The sequence below is a fragment of the Aquarana catesbeiana genome, linkage group LG08 (assembly GCF_042186555.1).
Source record: "Aquarana catesbeiana isolate 2022-GZ linkage group LG08, ASM4218655v1, whole genome shotgun sequence".
Taxonomy (NCBI): domain Eukaryota; kingdom Metazoa; phylum Chordata; class Amphibia; order Anura; family Ranidae; genus Aquarana; species Aquarana catesbeiana.
In genome coordinates, this window is record NC_133331.1 from 208,618,955 (window position 1) to 208,640,116 (window position 21,162).

Below are 21,162 nucleotides of genomic sequence, written 5' to 3' on the forward strand. Positions count from 1 at the left end.
AATGTTTGAGCAATATGTCATTTAGTGACAACTTTGTATAAAAAAAAATTTACATTATTTTTGTAATTTTCCTGAAACTTGTGGCAAAATATAAAATATTCCATGGACTCAGCATGCCTCTCAGCAAATAGCTTGGAGTGTCTACTTTCCAAAATGGGGTCATTTGGGGGGGTTTATTTTATCTATTCATGAGCAGGCTTAAGGTTGCATTCTATGGATTTAATTTAGGAAATAAACACAATGAAGTTTAAGCGATTTATTGATTGCAGTATGACATTTGGAAGCACTAATCGCATATACTATTATAGGTTAATTGAAACTAAAAAAATGCATATATATATATATATATATATATATATATATATATATATATATATATATATATATATATATATATATATATATATATATATACATATATATATATATATATATATATATATATATATATATATATATATATATATATATACATATATATATATATATATATACATATATATATATATATATATATATATATATATATATATATATATATATATATATATATATATATATATATATATATATATATATATATACATATATATATATATATATATACATATATATATATATATATATATATACATATATATATATATATATATATATATATATATATATATATATATATATATATATATATATATATATATATATATATATATATATATATATATATATATATCAAATAGCAACTGCTTTTAGCAGTGCATGAACAAAACACCTGCTTCGGATGTATATCCAGTGTGGATCGAAAAGATGCGAAGTTTTTTACTCAAGAATGGGCTGGAGGCTACATTCTGTATTGAGGCCCTGGGGTATGATTGTTTTAATCAAAAGTCCACATCTTCTCTTTTTGAAGCAGGATCGTATTGAAATCGCCCCTACATGTTGGTAAGTTTAGGGTATAGATCCCTTTTATTTTTATGCCAGTGGTGTTGCCATTATGATGGTCTGCAAAATGTGATGCAAGTGGAGACATGTCTTCTCTTTTTTGTTTGTTGTCTTCCTTGACTGAGTTTTTTATGCTTCTTAAATGTTCCCCGATGCGAACCCGGAGCTGTCTTTTGGTTGTACCAATATAATATTTTTTGCATGGGCATTCCAGCATATATGAATATTACTATATATAAATATTTTAATATTTCAGATTGCTACCTTTGTTGCATCTAAATTGCTGTTCTGTGTAATATACATGCATTTATTCACTGTAATAGGGCGTACACACAGTCGGACTTTGTTCGGACATTCCGACAACAAAATCCTAGGATTTTTTCCGACGGATGTTGGCTCAAACTTGTTTTGCCTACACACGGTCGCACAAAGTTGTCGGAATTTCCGATCGCCAACCACGCGGTCACGTACACCACGTACGACGAGACTAGAAAAGGCCAGTTCAGAACCAAGCGCGGCACCCTTTGGGCTCCTTTTGCTAATCTCGTGTTAGTAAAAGTTTGGTGAGAGACGGTTCGCGCTTTTTCAGACTCGTGGCTTTCAGATCGTTTTCTGCTGTTCAGTTTGTGCTTGTGGGTTTGTATCTGCTCTTCAGTGCGTGCAAGCAAGTTCCGCGTGACTTTAGGTAGTCATTGTATTCTTGTTCGTTCGTTACTGTTTTTCAGGTCGCTCTTCACAGGCCTTGCTGTTCTTCAGTGCGTTCTGTTACTTCGTTCTGAGCAGCCGACCGTTTTCTAGCCATGTTTCGTATGCGTACTCCTCGTAGAGTTCGTGCTGTGCGGGGGCTTGGTGTTGCGGTCCTGACCTTGACACAAGTCCAGTCCATGAACAGGGTGGGGAGGAGTTCATGGACCAAGAATTGGTTGCTTCAGCGTGACCAGTTCTCTCATATAATGGTAAATGATTCACTAGTGCGTGCCCTCCCTCCAAGTGAAATCAGATAGCAGCGCTAATTATAAAAAATGTGCATACATATGTGAATTAACCACAAAACAAGCTGAAAAGTGACAACCTCCCAAGTGTCACATAAATAATGAGCAAAATAATTCTAATGTGAAAATTAAACAGTGTATAAATTGGTAACATAAAAGTCCAAAAATAGTGACGTAGTGATATATGTGATGCTTCAGAAATAATACAGATCTTCAGTGAGCAAAATCTTCCACCACAACCGCTGTGCACTGTGATCTCCACTCCCCTTCAGCGAGCAGACTCACCAGCTATTTTTGCCTTACACTCTCGTGCTTGGCTCACAGGCTATTCCCACACAGTAGGGGGTACAATGATAATTTCCACTCAATTCCTGTTGGATATCCAGAGCATATGCTAGCGTACTCTCCACATGAAACAAAGAAAAGCGAAGCAATAGTGCAGTAACGCAACAACCTTTATTAAAGTACCACTCTCCTTCACCATTAAACTCACATTTCATAAACTTGAATCAAGCAGAATAGCACAGCACACATGGTCATCACCAAAAACACTCTCCAAATAATAACCGGACGTATGGTGGTCACGGCGGACCCAGGCAGTCGGATGTTCGGATAACCCTCACCCGTTCCTCGCGTCTCCTGGAGCCGCTTCCCCGCTTTCCTGTATGGCGCCTCCTATCTCAGCGTCCTACGTCTAGCGCGTCAGATTGCCTCGTAGCCACGCCCCGACATGTTTCGTCACAAGGGACTTATCCATGGGATTGGCTACGCTATCTGGCAATCTTTCTTAAATACCCTCCTCTCTCGTATGACGCGGTAATGGTGACACCGCGCCTGCGCACTCCCTGTGTCTCCGCTCGCACCATACGTGTACATTGCTTAGTATACACAAGTTAACATGCATTTAAAAGCTTCTGTTACTGCAAGTGCTGAGTATGACACTATATATCTGCAAGAGAACTACTTGGTCACCTCGTGGGCTCCTGTCATAGGCCGTACGGGTCACCAATCATCTTTACATGTGTTCTATATTGCAGGTCTTAAGTGTCATCTCAAAAAACATTTTTTTTATAAAAAATCCCTTTGAAATTTATATCTTTTTTATTTCTATAAAAGATTATCATTAATATTAAAACTGAATGGTTGGAAAAGTGCATAAAAAAATATATATAAAAAATTATTAAAAATAAAAATAAAAAATAAATGAATAAAAAATAAATAAAAATAAAAATAAAAAACTTAACCCATTACGGTCCATCTCAGGTACTCCTGGGTATTCTGAAAGAGTTCTACCGACACACAATTTTTTATCTATGGTGTACCTTCCACAGTTATCAAAGTGCAGCATATTATTTTCCACTCTATTCCCCCTCCCTGTCATCCCCCTTAATAGGTAAATCTCATAATTGCGTGGTGTTATGGATTCTTAACCTCTCTATATTTGGGGTGACAAATACAGAGGGACCCCAACCGGTCATCAATCGCCCACCAATCATTATCAATAATCATTGATGAAACAGTTGAGGTCCAATTCTATATTTAAACCCCCCGGAAAAAGACATTTAAAGAGGTATATCCATCGGGTTTCTCGTTGGGACAAATCCCTTATTCTGTTTGAACCCCTCCACGATGGATATACAATGTCTATCCCGCAAAATTGTAATAAACTGGGGTCCTGGTTATGGTATTCTTTGAAATGGAGGGACACACTGTGATACTTGAAACCATTTTTTATATTGGTTAAATGCTCAGAAATACGAACCCTTAGTAGTCTTTTGGTACGTCCTATATAGAACAGGCCGCATGGGCACCACATCAAATATACAACAAATGATGAGTTACATGTAATGAACTCCTTGATTTCAAAAGTTTCATTTGCTCGATTAGTGATACTCTTCGTGCTTCTACTCCTGTTCCTCACTGTTCTACAGCATATGCATTTGTTGCATGGAAAAAAAACCTTTAAGGTTAATTTTGATTGATGGTTGAACTGGAGGGTCAGAATTTTCTTTACCACTTTGTCTCCAAAGTTGGGGGCCCTTCTATAGATGAACTTAGGGGTTTCAGGTAACATCTCTCCTAGATGTCGATCCCTACGGAGTATATACCAGTATTTTTTAAAAATGTCTCTATTTCTCTATATTGACTATGATAATTGGATATGAAACTCCACTGATGTTTTTCCTCAGACTTAGTCCTTTCTTTCTTTTTCAAACAGTCCTCCCTTGGTATATTAGCTACCTGTTCTATGACATCATCCATGGATTTTTCTGAATATCCTTTCTGGAGGAATCTCTCTTTTAAAACCTTTGCCTGTGTGTAGTACTTCCCTTGTTCTGTACAATTTCGACGGACCCTCAAGAATTGTCCCTTCGGAATATTTCTTATCCATACAGGGTGATGACCACTCCTGATGGATAAGAAACTGTTCCGGTCCGTTGGTTTGAAGTATACACTAGTCACCAGAGACTGTTCCTTCCTTTCAATGGACACATCTAAAAAATTGACGCATGTTTCACTAATCTGGGCCTCCAGTTTGATGTTATTATTATTGGTGTTGAGGTATTTCAAAAATTCTTCGACAGATTCTCTAGATCCCTCCCAGATGAACAGGAGATCATCTATGAACCTTCGATAGAATCTCAACTGGGAAAAGATTTACTGAAAATGAATCTGTCCTCCCACTCAGCCATGAACAGGTTGGCGAGGCTGGGGGCAAACTTAGCCCCCATAGCCACGCCAACCCGTTGGGAGAAAAAGTGCCCATTCCACCAAAAGTAATTGTGTGACATGCAGAAGTTTAGGGCCTGGCCCACAAACCTCTTCTGCATGTCTGGAATGTCCTCTCTCCTACTCATGGCCCAGTTCAATGACAGGGAGGCGTCCTCATGTTGAATGATCGTATATAATGAGGACACGTCTGCTGTCACTAAAAAGATGTCAGCGGCAGGGTTCAAACAGACCTCCCCCAATCTTTGGAGTAGGTCAGTGGTATCTCGTAGATACGCCCTAGTGTTTTTTACACTTGGCTGGAGAAACCTATCTAGGTACTCTCCCAACCTTGCCGTGACAGATCCTATCCCGTTTACAATCGGGCGCGCTGGTGGTAATTTGGCGTCCTTGTGAATTTTAGGAAGTGTATATATAACTGGAATCCTACACGCACTAGGGACAAGGTACCTTCTTTCTCTAAGGTTCAGGGCATTAGTAGCATATCCCCATTCAACCAATGAGTTCAACTGTTCCCTATATTTCTCAGTAGGGTCTGTAGTTAATCTTTCATATGTGAGCGGTCACTAAGCATATTTGAAAGTTGTCCGTGATAAAAGGATTTATCCAGAATGACAACCCCCCCTCCCTTGTCAGCCGGACGTATAATGATGTCGTTCCGTTTTCTAGTGCCCTGATTCCTTCATTAATATGTTTTGAATTCACTTCCTCTTTTACTTTAATGGCCTCTAGATCTTTCAAAACTAGATTTTTGAATACCTCAACATAATGGTTATTGGAGTTTTGGGGATTAAATAGTGACTTGTTCCTTAGGCCGCTATCAACTTTACTAGAAGAAGACCCCGCTTTCTGGGCCGAGACTACTGGGTGACTGAGAAAATATTTTTTAATGTTGAGGGATCTAATAAACTTATGAGTGTCAATGTACACTCCAAATTTATTTAGCACCCTCCTAGGGGCACATTTCAGGCCCAGATTTAAAATATTCATCTCTTTGGCATTTAATGTCACTTCACTTAAATTGTAAACCCCCGTATTCACATGTCCCTCAATCTCTTTCTTGGGTTGTTGCCGTCGTCCTGCCCGGCATCCCCTTCGCCTCCTGGGAATGGTCCCATCGCTCTGTTGGTGTATGGCTGTGGTCCCTTCATTCCTTCCCTGTTGTATGTTGGGTGGTTCTTTCCTCTCGGTGTCCCCCCTCCTCTCCCCCCTCCTCCCTCGCTGGCCTAAAAAGGTGGGGGGCCATGTTCTTGATACTGAGGTCTATGATATTCCTCCTCCAGAGGTAGATATCTATTATGAGTTGGTATAGGACTTCTCCCCTCTCCATAATTGGATGCCTGATAATGATAATGACTGCCATAGTCTTGTTGTCTATAATGTTCCCCTCCATAATTTGATCTCTCTGTTTGGGGGCCCTTCCAGTCATCATGATTATAATATGCCTGTTGTCCCCCTCTCATTGGTTGGGGGGGTTTTGGTGAACCATAATAATCGTTCAGTTGATTCCCTCTATGTTGTGTAGGGGGACAATTATTATAAGTATGCCCAGGTGCATTCTGTTCATGCCTCACCCCACCCTTCTTATTGTCAACCTTCTTACTATGGTCTACTATAGGGGCACTGGATATTTTCCCGTTTCCTTTAACCGGTGCGGGGGCCTCATTAGTACCTGGGGTGGGGGTCTGCCATGCATAAATTTTATTATTCTTAAAATCTGCTGCATCCCTATTATATTTTTTAACTTTTTTCTTTTGTGTGTCTCGATCCACTTTTTCAAGTTTCTTTTTCATATTAATATTAAAATCCTTCATCTGGTTTGACTCATTCACTAGTTCTAGTTTACTACGTAAGTGATTAATTTGTTCATTGAGCTTCCCCAATTTCACTTGTTTCCTAGTGAGTACCAGATCTTGTAACTCCCTCCCCACTCTATTAAAAAATTCCAACCATTCATTCATAAAACACTGGTCCTCAAGACCATCTTGGGGGGGCACATCCCACCTCAAACTCCTAAAAATTAATTTTTCCTTTTGATAATGTGAGAATGTGAAGACATCCCACCAAGTCTTAATCTGTTTCTCCAACAGACCTTTTAGACTTTTGAGCATGCCGGACACATCCTCATCATTCTCAGCCACCTCTAGATTAGCTGAAAAAATATTATCTGGATTCATTTGTCTGTTGGCAAGAAAATTAAAGACTTCCATGGCTGCACGCATTAATAAATTCAATAACTCTGTCACTTGGTATGGTTCACAGGAATACCGCCCTCTCCTGTGTGCCAAATGCTGCGCTCACAGACCTACCCCTCACTGATAGCTGCTGCTTAAATTAAAACAATGAAAAAATAATGGTAAATGATTCACTAGTGCGTGCCCTCCCTCCAAGTGAAATCAGATAGCAGTTCTCTCATATGCCTTTGCTCCGTGAGATCCGTGAGAATAATCCTGATGATTTCAGGAACTTTCTCAGGATGACGGACCCCGTGTTTCACCGTTTGTTGGCTTCGCTGACCCCTTATATTAGCAGGCAGGATACCTGCATGAGGCAAGCCATCACTCCGGAGCAGAGGTTGGTCGCTACCTTGCGGTATTTGGCCACAGGGAGAAGTCTGCAGGACTTGAAGTTCTCGACAGGCATCTCCCCCCAGGCTCTGGGGATCATTATCCCAGAGACCTGTTCTGCCATCATCCAGGTCCTGCAGAAGGAGTATATGAAGGTAAGATTTTTATCCTTTTATATCACATTTTATTGTATTTAATGTTTGCTAATATAATGGTATTTCTTTCCTCATTCCCTAATTACCATGATTGTAATATGCTGTGAATGTCCCCTTTGTCCTCATGCATGCTGGATTTTTATGTAATTATTATTTTAGGTCCTTCATACATATTTGCCCTTCACTAACCTCCCCAGCATGGTGTCTCCTGCCCTATATTCACCTCATGTAGTCACTTAACAATGTATTTTTTCTGCTCCATAGTAGTGCTTTACCCCAAACACCCCCTAAAATGTTTGGAAATGTAATTTTTGATTTAAATTCAGGCAGAGTGCCAGAGGCTTTTTATTGTGGTGTCCCCAAAGAATTTTTACTAACCCTCCCTCCCCCAACTGCTAAGTCAGCTGATCCCAATTCTCTATCTATCCTCAATCATCTATATGCTGACTTTGCCAAACCCATACACACTATACCCATCTCTTCTGTGCTCAGATGTATGGATGAATTCCCAAAGCATGTAGTGCAAGGGCCTGCCTGAATACTTTCAAATGGTACTGTTTAAAGTTTTTGTATCCTATTATTATCTTGATAGGTAATTGCAGAATGTCCAAATGTCCTCAATGTGTACAATGTGTATTTATATCTTTGTATTATGACACTTCTTACCTGTCCAGTGGTCTGCCAATAGTGTAACTAAGGAGGGGCTGTTCCAAGTAATACCCATTATTTAGGCATTCATCTCTCAATGAAGTGAAGAGGGTTACCTGTCCAAGATTTCCACACTCCCCCTATAATGTTAGAAATGGCCCATGAGAAGGGGGGGGGGGGGGGGGGGAATATGATAGGTGTACCTTATACTTTGGCGTTGTTAAATTCCCCTTAATAAATGCTATCTGGAGGTTGCCCCATAATGTTTGTGTATAATCTGCTTGCCATGTTTCTGAGTAAAAATAGTAATGTTTATTGTTTTTTCCTCATCAGTTTCCTTCCACGCCACAGGAATTGCAGACTGTAGCCTCCCCACTTTGCCCAGCGGTGGGACTTTCCTAACTGCGGAGGGGCAATTGATGGGAAACACGTCCACATCGTCCCACCACCCAACTCGGGGTCGTACTATTATAATTACAAGGGGTTCAATAGTATAGTGATGTTGGCGGTGGTGTCGGCTAATTACGACTTCTTGTATGTGGACGTGGGGAAGAATGGCCGGATGTCCGATGGTGGAGTCATCGCCCAGACGGAGTTCTACAGGCGTCTCCAGACTTGGACTTGCCAGCTCCAGAGGACAATGTGGAAGGACTCCCATTCGTGTTCGTTGCTGATGAAGCGTTTGCGCTGGGGAACCACCTGATGCGGCCATTCCCAATGAGGACCCTCACCCCGGAACAGAGGACTTGCCAGCTCCAGAGGACAATATGGAAGGACTCCCATTCGTGTTCATTGCTTGGACTTGCCAGCTCCAGAGGACAATGTGGAAGGACTCCCATTCGTTGTTCGTTGCTGATGAAGCGTTTGCGCTGGGGAACCACCTGATGCGGCCATTCCCAATGAGGACCCTCACCCCGGAACAGAGGACTTGCCAGCTCCAGAGGACAATGTGGAAGGACTCCCATTCGTGTTCGTTGCTGATGAAGCGTTTGCGCTGGGGAACCACCTGATGCGGCCATTCCCAATGAGGACCCTCACCCCGGAACAGAGGGTTTTTAATTACCGGCTGGCCAGAGCCCGAAGAGTGGTGGAGAACACATTTGGAATCCTGGCCAGCCGGTTCCGCCTATTTATGACACCCATCCATATGGCGGAGTATAAACTGAACCATATAATACTTGCGTGCTGTGTTCTCCATAACTTTTTAAGGAAACATTCGGCCAACTATGCTGGCTCAGTTGGGCCTGAGGCCAGAATGATACATCAAACCACACTGACAGCGCTTGAAAGCGGCCGTCTTGGCTTGCCCTCCCTGAGTGCCCGTGATGTCCGGTTACGATACCAGGAGTTCTTTGCGGGTAGGGGGGGCCATCAATATGCCAGACAATCTGTGAAGCCTTTTTATAATAAAAAAAAAAAAAATCTTTGTGGACATTTACTGCTTGTGTTTGTTTTAGCTGACCCTGACAGAAATGTTTGGAGTGCAGAAAATGGCGTGATTGTGTAACCTTATACAAAGCACTGTTGGCTGTTATTTACTAAATGCAAAAACACATTTCACTACAAGTGCACTTGCAACTGCACTGAAACTGCACTTGTAGTGCAAAGTGGATTTGCCCTTAGGAAATAACCCCCATTTTCTCATAAAACAACAATTACATCACCCCAAAAGTGTTGTAGCGTTGAGACAATAATCCACACATTCTTGATTAACAATCTTTTTAATACCTGCACAATCACATGTGCATTTACCAAAGGTTTTTCTGACAAACCAACATGTTTGTTGTATACCAATTTTTGTGGTGGCATTATCCAAAATCAAAATGTCCATTTTATAGAAAACAGGCCTGTGTAAAACCAACAAGAAAGACACAAATATTGATCTTACAAAGTTCACATTTGGTAGAACTTGAAGGCAATATCAGACATGAGTATTTAGGAATTATGTTTGATATTGCGTTCAGATGGGGGGAAATCACCCCTGGAAAAGCCAAATTTGGAAGATGCACACAAATTTCCCAATGTCAACATGTGCTACCTGCCATCACGGGGGATCAAGGGATGTGTTTTGGGGGAGCAAGCCCTTCCTCACCGCTACTTTATTATTGAGGAAGGGGTTGCACCCCCAAAACGGGTCCATTGATCTCCCGTGATGGCAGATAGCACATGTTGACACACTGTGTGCATCCTCCAAATTTGGCTTTGGGAAAAATCACAAAAACATTTAGCACATTGTAGCACACAAAAGAAGAAAGTGATTTGGAGGGGTTTTAAACTCGCCCCAAAACATCAATGATGTTTTTATATTTTGGAATAACATCATTGATGTTTTGCTTGATGATTTCCAATTGTAAATTACACCCCATGATCTCCCCGATCAGGATCTGGGCACTTTCGGATGTGAAAGGATCTTCATCCACAACCTCACGATCACCTAAAAAGAGAGGAACCCCAAAATAAATTTGGTTTAAAAAAAAATCTCTTATCTGAGCCTGTGGTTGCAGACACTCACCTGTTCTGGTAACTAGTTCCACCACGTCTTCTTCCTCCTGCTCAGCTTGTGTTGGGGGGATTTCCCCTTCTTCCAGAGGAGGGGGCTCTGGTCTCCTCAGATGAGGGATGTCCTCCGAGTCTTTTCTCCCCTATGTGAAACAAAATGGTATAATTAGCACACAGATATTTAATGTCAGAACTATAAATAGGAAATATTGCTTGGAAGTGGGGTACAATTGTCAATTTTAGCAGAGTTCCAAGTTGTAATTTTTTGAATGCCCTTTGTCAACCTGCAATACTTTACCTGTTTAGTGTGAGCTTCACAGATGGAGACCCCCCTATAGTATACACTGGAGCACCTGTGTGGCCCCCCTAATAAAAATGGCGTTTTTGTGTCCCACACTAGTGTTCCAGTGTCCACATGTGAAAACAGCTGCTCAGTGTCCTCTCCTTACACATAATCTAGTTTGCATTTCATTATAGTAACAAAGCCATCTACACAACCCAATTCTTTGAAGACAAGTATAGGGCCTCAAAATGGTGGCCAAATGCATATGGGCTAAACAATGGTATTTTATATTTGGAACGAAAAATGTTTGATCAGAACGAATAATGTGCCCATGAACATGAAAGTTGCCATTTTAAACTGTACAACAGTTCCTAAAAGCACATGGAGCAGCACGAACGTAATAAACACAAAAAGAATAGGAACACAGCACAACTACTTACTTTTTTGCAGCACTCTCCAGATCTTTCTGTACTGCTCATGTTCTCGTAATTTCAGGTCCGACCACCGCTTCCTGAGCTGATCTTTCGATTGTCGTAACCCGAATTTCCGGTGCAGACTCCTGACCACTTTTGCCATTATCTTGGCCTTTCGGACATTGGGGTTGGGGTAAGGCCCATACTTTCCATCATAGTCGGCCTTCTTCAGGATGTCCACCATCTCCAACATCTCCCCAAAGGACATATTTGAGTCCCTAAATCTCCTTCTGGACCGGGACGTTTCAGGCTCCGGCCTTTCCTCCTCCTCGTTGCTACAATTAGCACACACCTGCTGTCTATCCGCCATGTGCTCTTCCCCCACTGCGCCGAACGAAAAGGGGTGGGGAATAGACTAGAAAGAACGTCAGGGGTGGGCGGAGTTATACGCATGCGCAGTGTGTATAAAGCGTAACACACGTGCGTCTTATGTACGATCTGTGAGCGGAGGAAGGAGCATCGGAGACGCCGATCGTGATAACGAAGGTAAGATCTAAACTTGGGCCTATACTGCTTCGAAATGGAAGCCTATATTGTAACAAGATTAGGGGAGTTTTGCCTGACATTAGGGTTTGTCTTGTGTTGTGTCTTGCAGAGAAAATGGATGGGTTCAACGACCACAATTTCCTGCCCCTGTTCATAGACAAGTACAGGGAGCTGCCCTATCTGTGGCAAGTGAGGCACCCCCACTATAACCACAAACAGAAGAGGCAGGCAGCGCTGGAGAAACTGCTGGAGTTGGTGAAGCCGGTGGTCCCCACAGCAACCATCCCTTATTTAAAAGCTAAAATTGGTGGCCTGAGGAGCACTTATCTTAGGGAGCGCAAGAAGGTCACAGATTCCCAGAGATCTGGAGCTGCAGCAGATGACATTTATGTCCCCAGGCTGTGGTACTACGAGAGACTGCGATTTCTGTCAGACCACACTGAAGTCAGGGAATCCCTCTCCACTCTTCCTTCCACGCTTCCTTCCACCCCAGCTGAGGCTTCCGATGTCCAACCTGGGCCTTCCAGCCAGGAAGAAATGGAGGAGCCCAGCTGGAGTCAGTTATAGCATTCTTCTACAGATTTCTGGTCAATAAATAAATGATGTTTACTAGATTTTATTATTGATCACTAATTGCTGATTGAAAAAAGTGTTTTACATATCAATAGACAGTAGTGGGCACCCAAAATTGGGACAAGAATGAAAAATGCTGGGCTCAGAAGGATAGTCTGTTATATTTGTTAACATTCAATTTGCAGCAGTCAGGAGGTGAAAATTGTGTGTGATTGATGAAAAAAATACTAAAACTATGTCCCTTTTTCATACACAGGAAGACCTCAGCCAGGAGGAGGTTGTGGAATGTGGCAGTCAGGAGGAGACGGGGATTAGTGGCAGCCAGGAGGAGGCGGGGCTAAGTGGCAGTCAAGAGAAGCCTGGGACCAGTCGCAGCCAAACTGAGTCTCAGGTCCCTCCCCTCCGCCTGCCACATAAACGAGCCAGGAAGACGACTCCAAGTCCCGTGCAGGATTCTGCGTTCAGGCTGATTCAGGAGGCTTTGGCGTCCCTACAAGCCTTACCCACTCCTGAAGAGGCCTTTGCCTGCATGGCTGCCTCCAAATTGCAGGGCATGCAGGAGGGTCAACGCAAGCTCTGTGAGGACCTTATTTATAAAGTCCTACGTAAGGGGGTGAGTGGGGAACTAACACCCAAGACGGATGTCATTGAGATGGACGATCCTCCTCCTCCTCCTGCTGCCACAACTCCACCACCAGAGCCACCACGTGGAAGGAGGCGTGGAAAGAAGACCAAAGAGTGATGGCCCTGGGTTCAGTCTGGTCTGACAGAAGCTGCAGTCTCTCGTATGACCACAGCCTGGGGACATACATGTCATCTGTTGCTTTCTGGATCTCTGGGACTTCTGGACCACACTGCCCTCCCTTAGATAAGGACTCCTCAGGCCACCAATTTTGCTTTTAAATAATTGATGTCTGCCCTGGGGGTCCAAGGCTTCACCCACTTCTGCAGTTTCTACAGCGTTGCCTCCCTCTTTGTTTATAGTTGTGAGCCCTTAATAAATTTGGGGGGGAAATTCTACTCTCCTGTGTGTGTTTTCATCCAAAAAGGACAGTTTGTTGGTGAGGATTCAGGTACATTTCTAACATAAAATGTGAAATTAACAAGAGACAACAACATCAAACAATCTCCTACAGATTAAATAGAACAACATATCAATGGTGTTGTGGGAACTTGTGACAAAAAACACACTCAAACATTTTCGGGAGTACAAATCAAAATCGCAAAAAAAAAAAAAAAAAATAGAAACACAAAAAAAGAATCTACATTAAAGCCAAAAAATATATAAAAAATATACAAAAATATGTTGTCAGATGTGAGAAATCAAAATATATTGAGGGAATCCCGATAAATAGTAACGAAAGAAGTTTGTGAGAAGTGTGTGTGAATATGAGCAGCAAAACTACTTAATTCTTGTCACATTATAAAGAAGAGAGTGCGCTGTATTAAACCATTTTGAACATTGCAGCGTGACGAAAGTGCTGTATCCATTGCGAACGCTAAGTTTACCAGAATGAGCTGTCCCGTCTCGGAATTTCTTCTGAGCATGTGTGGCATTTTGTGCGTCGGAACAGGCCACACACGGTCGGAATTGACACGATCGGATTTTGTTGTCGGAAAATTTTATCTCCTGCTGTCCAACTTTGTGTGTCGGAAAATCCGATGGAAAATGTCCGATGGAGCCCACACACGGTCGGAATTTCCGACAACACGCTCCGATCGGACATTTTCCATCGGAAAATCCGACCGTGTGTACGGGGCATTATAGTGTACATGAGGGGTTAACATCACAAGAGCTAATAGCCCTTCCCCCTCCACACATATATGCTTTATATCTGCCTGCTGCTGGTGGCTCCCTTGACTTTGATAAAGCGCAGGAGCGTGAAACATGTAAGTCACGGTTGGCACGGCTACTTTGAGCTTGCGATCCGCCTAGCTTCCTGGTACTCCTCGTTTCTGGCCCTGACCCTGCCTCCCATCTTCCGGATTCTGTGCGCGCCATCCAGAGCGCCCTCCAGCACGCCAGGTTCCAGCCAGACCGATCAGCCAGCTTGACCAAGGTGGTTCAGAGGCGCGATCTACAATACACCTCCTGGATCACAGCAAGTCTGATATCCGGAATACAGCCACTAAGTGCACTTTAGAGAGCGGTGTCTCTCCACCTCTATTTTTCTCCCTGCACATTGAGCCATTGGGTCTGACAATTAGGATCAGAACTTGGAGCACAATTGCTGACATTAACCCCTTGTCATCTGGAAGTCATGGTGGTATCGTATATACTAATTTTCAGATTACTTCAACCATGACAATGAAGTCTAATAATTTTATTATCTAATTTTTTCATTGACAGTTGTTTTTAATTTCAAATCTCAGCATGCATCCAATAAATTAACTTTATTGATTATACCATCAGCAACAGTTCTTTACTACTGGTCCCATTGAGCGCTGCATTTTTGTTTATTTTTGTTGTCTACTTTTCTTCCAGAAGTTTGCAGCTGCACTGGTGTCCAGCTACTCCTTGCATAATTGTTATGACATGACAAAAGTTTCTAATAAATGCCAGTTTTAGCGCTTCAGAACTCTTTTTGTTTTCTATTTTTGATCATCACCCAGTGTTGTGATAACAAATAGTGAGTGTTGATCTTTTAAAAAAAAAAAAACTTTATTTTTATGGAGGGTACAAGGGGGTCTGTTTAGGGATTCAGTAACTGTAGAAAAGTACCATTGTAAGGGAAAAGAGATAGTACAGCCTAGTTAATATACACTATATTGCCAAAAGTATTCCGGCGCCTGCCTTTACATGCACATGAACTTTAATGGCATCCCAGTCTTAGTCCGTAGGGTTCAATATTGAGTTGGCCCACCCTTTCAGCTATAACAGCTTCAACTCTTCTGGGAAGGCTGTCCACAAGGTTTAGGAGTGTGTCTATGGGAATGTTTGACCATTCTTCCAGAAGCACATTCATCCCAAAGGTGTTCTATTGGGTTGAGGTCATGACACTGTGCAGGCCAGTCAAGTTCTTCCACCCCAAACTCGCTTATCCATGTCTTTATGGACCTTGATTTGTTCACTGGTCCAAATCATTTGGTGGAGGGGGGATTATGGTGTGGGGTTGTTTTTCAGGGGTTAGGCTTGGCCCCTTAGCTCCAGTGAAGGGAACTCTTAAGGAGTCAGCATACCAAGACATTTTGGACAATTTCATGCTCCCAACTTTGTGGGAACAGTTTGGGGGTGGCCCCTTCTTGTTCTAACATGACTGCTCACCAGTGCACAATATGAGAATATACATTCTATCTCATAGATTGTAGACTCTATAACTTTCACACAGAATAAATAATATACTTTTTTTGGGGGGTTATTTTTAACCAAACAAAGGTAGTAAAATACACATTGGCCTAAATTTATGAAAATAGATTTTTTTTCTTTATGCAAATTTTTTTTAACAAAAACTAAGAAGAATGTGTTGTTTTGAAAAAAAAATCTGTATTTTTTTTTTGCTTATTTAGCAAAAAAATAAAAAACCCATTGGCTGAGAGCACTGATCAGGTGCCAATCGGCAGACCTTTTTCAGTCGGCCTGGACTGGCTGCCATATACTGGGCCGATATTCACCCTGTGTGTACTAGGTATTAGGCTGACCATACATTATGCAGTTTTATTTTACAATTTTCCTTCAGATTTACCAAAACTATATAATATGAGGTCAAACCTAAACACTTTCAATTTATATGCGGTCAGGCAGGTCCTTGCATTACATAGTTGAAGGTAAATTTAAAGGAAATTAAAAAGAATTGTATAATGTATGGCCAGCTTAACCACTTGTCACCACCCCACACAGATATACTGCTGCAGGGTGGCCGCTGTGCGCTGGATCTGATATGTGATCAGCGTTTCCAGGTAGGGGGTGCGCAAATGCACACTCGCTGCTCTTGCTGTGCTGTGATTTGTTGCAGCACAAGCCAATCAGCGGGTCCCGGCCAATGGTTGATCGCTGGGACCCGCTGATAATCTCCATTATTTAGGGGAGCTCTGTGATGTAAACAACACAGAGCTCCGAACACGTGATCTTGCTGTTTTTTATTCCCTGCAGGACAGGAAAAAAACAGCAAGATCGCTTAGTAAATTCACTACATAACACACACCGTAAACACTGTTAGGCACACATTTAACCCCTTGATCACCTCTAGATGTTAACCCCTTACTAGCCAGTGTCATTAGTACAGTGACCATGTATAGTATTAGCACTGGTTAATGTATAAATATGTCACTAATAATATCAGTGTCAGAGTACCCCCCAACCAGCATCAGTTAGTGTCAGATTGGCCGCTGCACTATCACGGTCCCACTATAAGCCGCTGATCACCGCCATTACTATTATGAAAAAGTAAATTCCAGTATCTATACCGGATGCTATAACTTTCATACAAACCAAATAATATACACTTATTGGGTTTTTTTTTTTTTTTTTACCAAAGACATGCAGCAGAATACATTTTGGCCTAAATTCATTAAGAGATTTGATGTTTTTAATCTTTTATTGGATATGTTTTATAGCAGAAATATTGTTTTTTTTTTTTTTGTTTTTTTTCTGTCATTTTTGTTTATATCTAAAAAAAAAAACCCAGTGGTGATCAAATTCCTCCAAATTAAAGCTCTATTTGTGTGAAAAAAATGTGAAAAATGAGAAAAATGTGCAGTGCTGAATAGCAAAAAATGCCCTGGTTATGCAGGGGTAAAATCTTCTGGAGGTCAAGTGGTAATAAAAATTAAGGTAATAATAGTGCTGTGGGAGGGATATATGGTTTATGGGACAATTTACTACACTTTACCTAGTTCCCATGATTATACCAGCTGGTGCTGTGAGGGCAGCAATTTTCCCTGGATATTTAACGTGGGTCACTAGTGATTTTTTGGCCAAAAACACTTTGGGATAATAATGTGAAGATATTATGTCTAATGTGATATCCTAAATGTTTAACACACAGGGCCAAGCTCTTGCTTTTTGTGCTGCAATTCAAACTGATTGAAAATCTCATGTGCATGAAATGGCCTTGAGTGACATCTAGTGGTGAACATTAAGTAGTGCATATCTAAAACAGCCAACTGCCCCTTTTGTGAATATTGTGTATATGGGAAAAGAATCTATATATGCAAGTCTCTTTCAAAACTCATTGGTTTATGTGTCTGTATTTATTTTCAGCAAATTACTATTATCTGATTAATTCTTAAGCTAAAATAGATTGTTGGAGACCCCCATAAATAGTGGAACCTTTTTTTTTTAGTCAGATACATAGTTACATAGATAGAGCAATCTGAATTGTTGTACCCTGAATATAATCATGAGACCCATTACCTTCCCCTCTCTCTCTTTTTGATTTAGGAATAATTTACAGGCAGGCCTATTGATGAGCTTTTGTTCCCACTGCAGTCTCACGGGGGGAATCCTTTAGACTTATGTTCTAAGTCACTGACTCTTTACTATGTGAACTATAATAATGTATTTATAAGGGCATAGAAATGTTGGATTTATACATAAGGTTGTTATAACATTGTGTATATATATTATATATGTATTAACACATCCATAGCTGCTTGAGGAAGCAGAGTCTACCTGCAAAACTTCCATACTGGAAAATTGTCTTTAGAGAGTGATAGGTTCATTAAGACCTATATATATTATATAAATATAAAATGCTAGTAAAGTGTTTATAAAATAGGTGGATAGGCAGATGAACTTACAGTATATGGATGATGCAATAACACGTGAATAATGATTCATTTTAAAATTGATTTTAAAAGGTTCTCAATAAAACTTATTGATTTTAGAAAGATGTTTGGTTTGGGAATTCTCTGATTATGTCATAGAAAAATATACGCTCTTCAAAAGTCTGTATCCGTTTTGGATTAACGCCTCCGTTTTTGTATATACCTGTTGAGGAATAGTGCCATCAGATGCTTTTCACACAGATCTTACATGACATAACTCCTTTTCATACAATCAACTATATACTACCATTCTAAAATGAATATGTCTTTGTTTTGTGTTCATGACTAGTGTAGAATAGCATAGCTCCCAACTGTCCCTCATTTGGAACAAAGTCCCTCTTTCCTCCTCATTTGTCCCTCATTTTGGCCTGATCTATATAGTTGTATATAAAATGCACTTTTTATCTTTCAAAAAGTGTTTCCCAGTGCTAAACCTTTCATTCAATTTCTAAATTGCTGCATCTGTAAATTTAAAAAGCCAGTATAAAGGAATAGATGTGGTAAATAAATGCACTTGTAGGTTTAACTAATCTTTTTTGTTGTTTAAATCTTCTTTAATGGGGGTGTGGCAGGGGGTTTGTCCTATACCTACATACTTTTGCTAACAGGTGTCCCTCATTTCCATTTAAAAATGTTGGGAGGTATGGAATAGATATCCCCAAATTGACAGATATCTGCTAGGCCACTGATGGAAAACCTTGGCACCCCAGATGTTTTGGAACTACATTTGGTAGACACTACAGAGTGCATGAGCATCATGGGAAATTAAGTTCCAAAACATCTGGGGTGCCAAGGTTCACCATCACTGTGCTAGGCCACCCCCCGAAACTCAGACCCCTACATAAATAAAAATAGACCACACCAAAGTTTGGAGTTAAATGACCATTGCATAACACAGCATTCCTTAAAACAGAAACAAAACAAAGCTTGCTGGTCTTTTATGGCACCAACACATCCTGTTATACTACTGCGAAAAACCTTTAATTATAATAGGCCACCAGCTGCAACACACCAGCTCAGAGACAAACCTCCCTATCCACAATGACCTCCTTTTTCATATTCCTAGTTAAACCATCGTTAACAGGAATGCACACGAGGACACCATAACACTGTTGGACCCTGAACCATTCTATTAGCCCTAAATTTGAACTATCTACAAAGACCAAAAATCGCTCAGCTGCTATGATATCCACAGAGCCACAGAACCAACACAGGGAGGGTGGTTGGAAAAGTTTCTTTTTTTTTTGTCTCCTGCACTCCACTGGAAACTTGTGGCTCACAATACCCTCATAAAGTCTCTGAGATCCCGCTCAGCCAGATCCCCATCCTCCAATCAGGTAAGGCTTCTGAAACATACAAAGCTTGCCAGTTTTAACCCTTGTAATGCTTGTCTGCCCTCTTCATCAGTCATGTCAGCCCTTTGCTTATTTTTTTTTTTTTTGTCTTCCTAATGTTTCTGAGATTATTTTACATTCATCCAAAGAAGAAACTAGCCAACATTGGTACTTGGTACAAAAACTCTATAAATGATCCTGAAAAAAACATGACAATGTTTTTACAGCATAACTAAATTAACCAGCGACTCTTTCCTGTTGACTATCATGGCTCAAAGTTCATTAAATAATCGATAATCTCATATATAAAAACTCATCTGTTCTGCACATGATGTGATCTGCTCTAGGCACATTAGTTGGTACAAGAAGATCAATTGGTCATTTAGGACAATCTGAATAAGATCATTGAATGTACATTTTTTTTTGTTTTTTTTTTGTTTTTTGTTTTTTTTTTTCTCCAGCTTTTTCTTCATTTTTTTTTTCGGACTGTTCTAAAATTATTGCCTTTACTTTTAGGTTAGATATGGTGGTCCATATTCAGTCCCTTCACTTTGCAGTTACAATTTTCTTGCTATTATTCTCCAAGACTATGTCAGACACATCTCCCATGTGCTCTGTGATACAAGGGCTTCCAGGTCTCAATGGACGAGATGGCAGAGATGGAGTTAATGGGTTAAAAGGAGATCCAGGTAAGAATATACCTACCAACATCCATTCTGCATGTTTTGCAGCCCAAACAGGGTTGCTTTTTGCGATTAAGTAGATATTGTAGTATATCATAAGAAAGAGTATTTAGATTGATACGTTTATACATCTTTTAATTTACTGCAGCTATTTTCATCAAGTCCTTGAATTTATATCTTCTTAAAATGATTTAGATTGAGTGCATAGTTTTCCCTTTCATTTTGCTCTTTTTTATTTTTCTTATTATTGTTAGAGAATTTTTCATTTTATCAACACATAATTCATTTTAATTAATTTATACATTTTTTTCTTGTTTTTTTTTTTTTATTTTTTATGTAGGACCACCAGGTGAGCCAGGAACACCAGGATTAAGAGGTAACACTGGACCACCAGGAAAAACTGGACCTTTAGGAAATCCTGGGCTTCCAGGTAAAATAAAAGTTGGTTTTTGATATATTCTAACTAGTTATCTCCCATATTTGCTCAAATAGAATATTTACAGACAGCTGTGAATAAACAGAGGTTTCCAGAAAAATAAAAAATATGGTTCCAATTATATTTTTCCACAAATGTCTGATTTTTTCTTTACAGGTCTATTTTGTTGTCTGTAAACAACTGCAGGTAACTGTTTTAAAGATGAACTGTTTTAAAGATGAAGTTTATAAAAATCCTCTTTTGGTAGTCCTCGCGCCCCCCCCCCCCCCAACGGTAATGCCACGTACACACGGTCAGACTTTCCGACGGGAAATGGTTGATGTGAGCTTGTTGTCGGAAAGTCCGACCGCGTGTATGCTCCATCAAACATTTGCTGTCGGAATTTCCGGCCACAAATGTTTGAGAGCAGGTTCCCAAATTTTCCGCCAACTTCACTTGTTGTCAGAAAGTCCAATCGTGTGTACACAAGTCCGTCGCACAAAAGCTTGCGCATGCTCAGAATCAAGCAGAAGGAGCGGCACTGGCTATTGAACTTCCTTTTTCTCGGCTCGTAGGGAGCAGGACGGTTGGTTTAGAGAGAGTGCTGAAGAGGTTT

The 21,162-nt window shown here is 40.7% G+C and overlaps 1 protein-coding gene across 1 annotated transcript in view; it reads left to right on the plus strand.

The window, feature by feature from the left end:
- The window catches only part of LOC141106245 (uncharacterized), a gene marked incomplete in the record, with an annotated part of 282,774 nt that overhangs the window by 244,164 nt on the left and 17,448 nt on the right, over positions 1–21,162 (plus strand). Inside the window, 2 exon segments of the mRNA XM_073596862.1 lie at positions 19,965–20,137; positions 20,472–20,561. Coding sequence (XP_073452963.1) covers positions 19,965–20,137; positions 20,472–20,561 — 263 coding nt within the window.